The following is a 7,789-nucleotide window of genomic DNA, read 5'->3' as shown; positions in this document are numbered from 1 at the left end:
GGGCCGGGGGCGTCCGCGGCCTGTGGAGGGCGCAGGGCCCGGCGTGGGGCCTCTCGTCTCGGCCTCCAGAGGAGGCCCCGGAGCCCGCGGCGCAGGCCCACCCTCCCGTTTCCGAGGTGGAGACCGCGGTGTCGGAGTTGGGATCCGGGCCGAAAGTGGCCTCCGGCCCTTGAGCGCTGTCGCCCTAGCGTCTGTCGCAGGCCCCCTGAATGTGGCTCCCCGCCGGGTCTCACCGCGCGCAGCCTCTGCAGCGGGGAGCCTCGTCTCCACGGAAGGCGGCCTTTCTGCTGGGTGTCCTGAGTTGCGGGCGCACTGTGGGCTGGCGAGGCTGGCCGTGTTTGGAACTGCCGGCTTGGCCTGGGCTGGTCGGCTCCCAAGGGTCGTTTCGCGCTCTCGGCCACAGGGAGGTTTAGGTGGAGGTGGGGGACACAGGTTTGAGCGGAGGTGGGGCCTCACCCGTGCCTCCGCTCGCAGGAAAGAGCGACCTGACGGTGGATGCCGTGAAGCTGCACAATGAACTACAGTCAGGGTCCCTGCGCCTGGGCAAGAGCGACGGCCCCGAGCCGGCCATGGAAGAAGAGGCGGACCTGGCTGTCACCGACAAGTCCGGGGCCACCTTCCTCAGCGGCCTTTCCGACTGCACAAACGTCACGTTCAGCAAAGTCCAGCGCTTCTGGGAGTCCAACTCGGCTGCCCACAAGGAGGTAGGGGGCGGGGCGGGACACCATGTGGGCAGGAGGGCCAGATTCCGGTCGTGTATCTTCCCCAGCCTCTGGCCCACTGCTCCAGGCAGTGCTGGTATTTCTGGAGGACGTGTCATTCCTCTTGCCCTTTGCCTTTCTGTGTATAACCCCTCCTAGGGCGGGCTCACTTTCTTTTTATAACGATATCTTCTCTACTGAAGTGTAAAGTGTAGAAATATTTTCCAAAGGTCTATCTCTGTGTCTATACTTAACACAGGACTTTTTGCATAAAATATTCTGAAAAATTATTTAAGTAAATTAATGGTAATAATAGTGGTTAGGAAATATTTTCTCTAGCAAGAATTAATTTCATTTATTTTGATACTTTATTTACAAGTTATGTATAGTCAGGGCCAGCAGATGGCATAGTGGTTGAGGCGTTAAGCTCCCACATGGCTGACCATGGTTCGAATCCTGGACCTGGTGGCTTGTTTTCTCACTTTCCCTCTTTCTGTCTGTCTCTGATGGGCATATGTGTCCTATAGCAAACTTAAAAAAGACAAATAAATAAAAATAAACTAAGTTATTAAAACAATTATATATCCTCATGTTTTAAAAATTATTATTTTAACTTTATTTATTCATTTCAATTTTACCAGAGACAGAATTAGAGAGAAAGAGAGGGTAAGTCAGAAAGCAAGCCACCAGGTCCAGGACTCGAATTGTGGCTGCCTATGTGGGAGTCTGGCACCCTTAGCCACCATGCCATTTGCTGGCTCCTGTTTTTCATGTTTTAAATTAAAAAAAAAAAAAAAAAAAAAAGAGTTAAAATTCTAAATGATCCCAAAGTAAGGTGAAAAAGAATAAGATGTGATAGTTGTTCTCCCAACTCAACTCCTTCCAAGTAAGTACTGTTAGTGGGTCATTGACCATATCTTCCTAGACCAGCACTGTCTAATAGTTGTATAATGGGAGCCACATTCACAATGTAAAAATTTCTAGTAGCCTCATTTTAAAAAGTGAAAAGAAACAGGTAAAACTAATCTTTTTTTCTTAAAGTATTATTTATTTAGTTAGTTAGTTCCATTTGTTATTCTTTTGTTTTCCTTTTGAGAGGTTTTTGCTATAGGGCACATGCGCTCGCCAGAAAGACACAGACAGACAGAAAGTGAGAAATAACCCCCAAGGGGCGATGGCCACACTGCAATCCCTTCTATCGGGATCTTGGGCACGCACACACATGTGCCTGGTGTGAGTTTAAGCCACCTAGGTCCAGGACTTGAACAGTGGTCGACTACATGGGAGCTCAGCGACATAGCCATTATGCCAACTGCTGGTCCCTGTTGTTATTATTTTTTAATTTGACCAGTGAGAGAAAGAGAGAAAGGGGAAGGGAGAAAGCAAGCCACCAGGTCTGGAACTTGAACCGTGGTTAGCCATATGGGAATTCAGCACTTTTAACCATCACGCCACCTGCTAGCCCCTAAAACTAATCTTAATAATAATTTTATTCAACTTAGTATACCCAAAATATATTCACTTGAATGCATAATCATAGTAAAAAATAATGAGATGTTTCCCAACGTTATCTGTTTGTCTATTTTTAGTTTTTGCTAAAGGATGCATGTGTTTGCCAGAGGAAGGGTGAGAAATCACCTCCCAGCAGGGATGGCCACACCACAGTCCCTTCTTCTTCATTTTCCTCTTGGGATTTTGGGCATGCATGCATCTGTGCCTGGTGTGTTTTTCAAGCTGCTGGTTCTGGGGCTCTAACTGCACAGTCAGCCATGTAGAAGCTGATTATCATCAGCACCTTGCCCAACCTGATTACCCCAGAATATTTTTTTAAAGAATTATTCATTTTAATTATTATTATTTTAAAATTTTGCTAGGGCATGTGTACTCATGAGAGAGAAAGAAAAAAAAAGTGAGGGACCAGCAGTTAGCGTAATGGCTATGTCACTGGACTGCCACATAGTCGACCGTGGTTCAAGTCCCAAACCCGGTGGCTTAAACTCAAGCCGGGCGCGTGTGCATTCATGCCCAAGATCCCGAGAGGAGAATGGAGGAGGGATTGTGGCATGGCCATCCCCCCTGAGGGGTGATTTCTCGCTTTATATCTCTCTGTCTGTCTGGCGAGCACACATGTCCTATAGCAAAACCTCTCTAAAAAAAAAAAAAAGGAGAGAAAGCAAGCCACCAATCCAGGACTCAAACCGTAGTCAGCTATGTGGGAATCCAGCACCCTAACCACTACTCCATCTGCTGGCCCCAGCCCAAAAATATTTTGTATCCACATTTTATTATTAGGCTTACTGAAATATGATCATATTTTATATCTATGGTTTTTCACCCACTGAACAATATTCCTATGCTAAATATGTAGCTTCCTCATTCTTTTCAAAGGTTATATAGTATTTAAGTCTGTTATTATTTTGTAAGATTACATTATTGGTCCTCTGGTTGGTCCAGCTTACCGGTGCACTGAACACACTTGTACATAAACGTTTGCACGCTCATGCAGGGATTTCTTTGAGACATGGAGTCCTCAAGGTGGGATTCAGCACATGTGAGGTTTCCCATTTGCCAGGTGCTGTGGTGTGGACTCTGGCTCTGAAGCTGCTTGTGTGTTTGGGTCCAGGCTTTATTGGGAGATTAGTTTGTGAAGGAGCAAGGAGAAGAGGACCCTGGGGTGCGCATGGTCTGAGGTGGGTCATGGGTGCTGTCTCCCTCCCCTGCAGATCTGTGCCGTCCTGGCTGCTGTCACGGAGGTGATCCGCTCCCAGGGAGGGAAGGAGACGGAGACCGAGTACTTTGCTGCCCTGGTGAGTGGGTGCGACCTGGGGGTGCTCAGAGCAGCAGGTTATACAGGCTGTGTGCAGAAGGTGGGTGCTCCTTGGGGGGGGCAGAGATCAAGAAGGACAACTGCGAACAGGGGGAAGTGCTTCATTCATTCTCAGGTGGCTTGGCAAGTGTTTGCTGTGTTATTCTTTTTTTTTTTTTTTTTTGGAGAGATTTTCACTGTAGGGCGCATGCGCTCGCCAGACAGACAGAGAGAGACATAGAGACAGAAAGCGAGAAATCACCCCCCAGGGGGGATGGTCATGCCGCAATCCCTTCTCCTCCATTCTCCTCTTGGGATCTTGGGCACGCACGCACACGCGCCCGGCGTGAGTTTTAAGCCACCGGGTCCGGGACGCAAACCGCAGTCGACTACTTGGGAGTCCAGCGACATAGCCATTACGCTAACTGCTGGTTCCCTGCTGTGTTATTCTTATAAAGCAGAAATCCACTTCTTTTGTCACTCTTTCTTTCTTTCTTTCTTTCTTTCTTTCTTTCTTTCTTTCTTTCTTTCTTTCTTTCTTTCTATTTTAGTTTTTGCTAAATGGTACATGTGCTCACCAGAGAGAGGGAAAGTGAGAAATCAACCCCTGGGGGGATGATCTTGCTGGCAATCTTGTCTCCATTCACCTCTTGGGATTTGGGAGGCACACACACATGTGCCCAATGTATTTTCTTAGCTGCCAGGTCCAGGACTCAAACCACAGTCGGCCATGTGGGAGTCCAGTGCCTCAACCACTGTGCCACCTGCTGGCCCCTAATTTTTAAAAATTTTAAATAAAATTTATTATAGGGTGTGTGTATGTGCTTGGTAGAGAGACATAGAGAGAGCAAGAGGAAAAATGTTCTCCTGGGGTGGCCATGCCTCAATCCTTTCTCCATTCTCCCCTTGGGGTTTTGGGCATGCACGCATGCACACCTGGTGTGATTGTCAAGTAACTGGATCCAGGACTCAAGCCATAAAGTCTTCCATGAGGGATCCAGTGACTAACCACCAAGACACTGGCTGGCCCTCTCTTTTCTCTTCATTGACAGAGAGTACGTGCTCTCACAGGAGGGAGAGAAGGGGCTATGAGAGTGACCCCCCAATGGGGCGTGGTCATACTGCAGTCTTCTGTCCTCCATCTTTCCCTTCTTTGGCATTTTGGATACACATGTACACGATTTCAAGTACCACGCAGCTCTAGGCCTTGAACTGCACAGTTGGCCGTGTGGAATCTAGCTGCCTTGACTACCAGGCTATAGGTTAGCACTCGTTTTGTTTTTAATTGGCGCACTGTGGTGTTTTCTGTACAGCATTGCGGTGTAAAAAGTCAGTCAGTCAGGGTACCCATCATCTCAACCCTCTGTCATTACTTTTGTTTTTTTTTAAGTTTGTTCATTCATTTCTTCCACAAGTGAGAGGGAGAAAGGAAGACAGAGAAAAAGCATTTGCAAGAGGGAGTGAGCCCCAGTAGGGTCTCTCTTTTTTTCTTTTTTTTTTTTTGGAGAGGGTTCTTTTTGTTATAGGGCATGTGCACTCACCAGAAAGACAGAGAGAGACAGAGAGACAAAGCAAGAAACCACCCCCCAGGGGGAATGGTGATGCTGCAATCCCTTCTCCTCCATTCTCCTCTCGGGATCTTGGGCACGCACGCACATGCAACCAGTGTGAGTTTAAGCCACCGGGTCCGGGACTTGAACCATGGTCCACTATATGGGAGTCCAGCAACATTGCCATTATGCCAACTGCTGGTCCCTTGACAGGGTCTTGATAGACAGTCTAGGATCAGCCTCAGCCAGGCCTGGGTCATGGGCATGCATGTGTCTGTTGTGCTCTGTGAGGTCTCTGGGTGTGAACTAGCAGCCTTCCGTCAACTCAGCCTCGCAGAGTGTTGTGTTTTACTGCTGCCCCACTATTGGCTGTTTTTTCCTTCTTAGTCTATGAAGATGAGTTAGGTCGAAAACTAAAAAAATAGTTTTCTGGGGCCAGCAAGTGGCATGGTTGTTGAGGTAATGGACTTTCCACATGGTCCACTATGGTTCAAGTCCCGGACCTGGCGATTACTTTTCTCACTTTCACTTTCTCTCATCAAGTTCAAAAATAATAATAAATAAAATTTACAAAAAAGAAAAAAAATTTTTGATGTTTTTCTTTTTTTTAGAGAGATTTTTGCTACAGGGTGCTTTCGCTCGCCAGAAAGACAGAGAGAGATAGACAACAAGAAATCACCACCCGGGGGAATGGCCATGCTGCAATCCCTTCTCCTCCATTCTCTTGGGATCTTGGGCATGCACTCACATGCACCCAGTGTGAGTTTAAGCTGCCAGATCCGGGACTCAAACTGCGGTCGACTACATGGGAATCCAGCGACATAGCCATTATGCTAAGTGCTGGTCCCCAAAAAAGTTTTCTCAGTATGGTGTTGGGATTCCCAAGACCCTCTTGAGGGGGTTAGCTGGGTCAAAGTTATAATAGGGCCAGCAGGTAGCATGAGGGTTAAGGCACTGGATACAACATGCCTGGTGCACGGTTCAATTCCTGGACCCAGTGGCTTGAAAATCATGCCCATGCATGTGTGCCCAAAATTCCAAGAGGACTGGGCATGGGCCTGGCCATACCTCCTGGGAGGTAATTTCTCACTTCTGTTTCTCCCTCATTCTCTCCTTGGTGAGTGTACAAATCCTAAGGCCAAAAAAAATCTTAAAGAAAAAATTATACCTAGGACAGCTGGTGGTATGATGGTTAACGTGATGGACTCCCACACGTCTGACTGTGGTTCAAGGCCTGGACCTGGCAGTTTGCTTTCTTTATCTTTTTTTCTCTGTCTCTCTGGTGGATGCACATGCCCTATAGCAAATTAAAAAAATATAAAAAGGTGATAATTGGTAACGTTAATAATGCTTTTAAAAAATTGTAGCATGATGGTAGTAGAATATTGTTTACTTTTTTCACTCTTTAAAAAAAAATCATTATTTTTCAATTTACTATAGAGCATGCGCACTCACCAGAGAGAGAGAAGGTGAGAAAGCAAACCACCAGGTCAGGGACTTGAACCAAGTTTGGCCACGTGGGAGTCCAGTACCTTAACCACCATGCCACCTGCTGGTCCCACCTTTTTCACTCTTACGGGCACACTGTGGATGTTTCCAGAAGCTACATGGTATCCGATGACATGATTTTGACAGCTAATAGAATTGTGCTTATGCATTCATCCAACCTTTGATACCATGGTTCTTGGTCATACCCACTCTGCTGGGCATGGAGTCTTCCCCTCTTGCCTCCTGTTTCCTGTCCTCTCTGCATGACATTTATTCGAATCCCCTTTCTGGCCCTCAGATGACCACCATGGAGGCAGTGGACTCCCCTGAGTCCCTGGCAGCTGTGGCTTACCTACTGAACCTTGTCCTGAAGCGGTGAGTCCTGGCTCTGTGTGAACCCCAGCTCCCTTTGTGGACAGGAGGAATAGGATCAGGGCATTATTTTTTTAATTAATTAATTTTTTTTTTTTTAATTTTTTTTGGAGAGGTTTGTGCTATAGGGTGCGTGTGCTCGCCAGACACAGAGAGAGAGAGACAGAGAGATAGAAAGCAGAAATCACCTCCCCAGGGGGGGATGGCCACGCCGCAATCCCTTCTCCTCCATTCTCCTCTCCGGATCTTGGGCACGCACAAACATGCGCCCGGTCTATGTTTTTAAGCCACTGGGTCCGGGACGCGAACCACGGTCGACTATGTGGGAGTCCAGTGACATAGCCATTACGCTAACTGCTGGTCCCAGGGCATTATTTTTTAAAGGTACTTGATTTTTTTGAAAATGAAAAACTGCTGAGCTCAGCTGCCTGACAGTGTGAATATACTATATAACACTACTGAGCTGTGCATTTTTAACATGCTTAAGAGTACATTTTACGTTATGTGTGCTTTGCCATAATTAGGAATTTAAAAGTAAGATAAAATATAAAGAAAAGTTGGAAAAGGGACTTATGTCTCAGGTGGTGTTCTGCCACATGAGGCTCCAGGGGTGACTTAGGCTGTTGTAACTTGGGGTGTGCATGTGGGTGCCGGGGGCGGGTAGTGCTTAGGGCAGGAGGCCTGGGATGGCCGTGGGCTGACCGTCTGGAACTCCAGCTGGGGAGACGCGGAGAGGGTCGGCGTGAGTTTCTGGGGGGCTGTCTACTGGCTCGTACAGTGTGTGTAGAGGACAAGAGGTGAGGTGTCGTGGGGGTGCACTGAACCAGGAGGTGACCGCCTATCCTGCCTTTCTTGCTTACTGGCTGGGGCGC

At 47.5% G+C, this 7,789-nt stretch overlaps 1 protein-coding gene across 1 annotated transcript in view; it reads left to right on the top strand.

The window, feature by feature from the left end:
- Positions 1 to 474: 474 nt before the first annotated feature.
- RRP12 (ribosomal RNA processing 12 homolog) overlaps positions 475 to 7,789 on the top strand; it is a gene marked incomplete at its 5' end in the record, with an annotated part of 36,089 nt that continues 28,774 nt past the window's right edge. The window contains 3 exon segments of the mRNA XM_014591176.1: positions 475 to 704; positions 3,425 to 3,508; positions 6,844 to 6,920. Coding sequence (XP_014446662.1) covers positions 475 to 704; positions 3,425 to 3,508; positions 6,844 to 6,920 — 391 coding nt within the window.

Source organism: Tupaia chinensis, unplaced genomic scaffold, assembly GCF_000334495.1.
Source record: "Tupaia chinensis unplaced genomic scaffold, TupChi_1.0 Scaffold000539_1, whole genome shotgun sequence".
In the NCBI taxonomy this organism is placed as follows: Eukaryota; Metazoa; Chordata; class Mammalia; order Scandentia; family Tupaiidae; genus Tupaia; species Tupaia belangeri.
The sequence above is the reverse complement of the archived record's forward strand: the minus strand, read 5'-3'. Positions and strand labels throughout refer to the sequence as shown.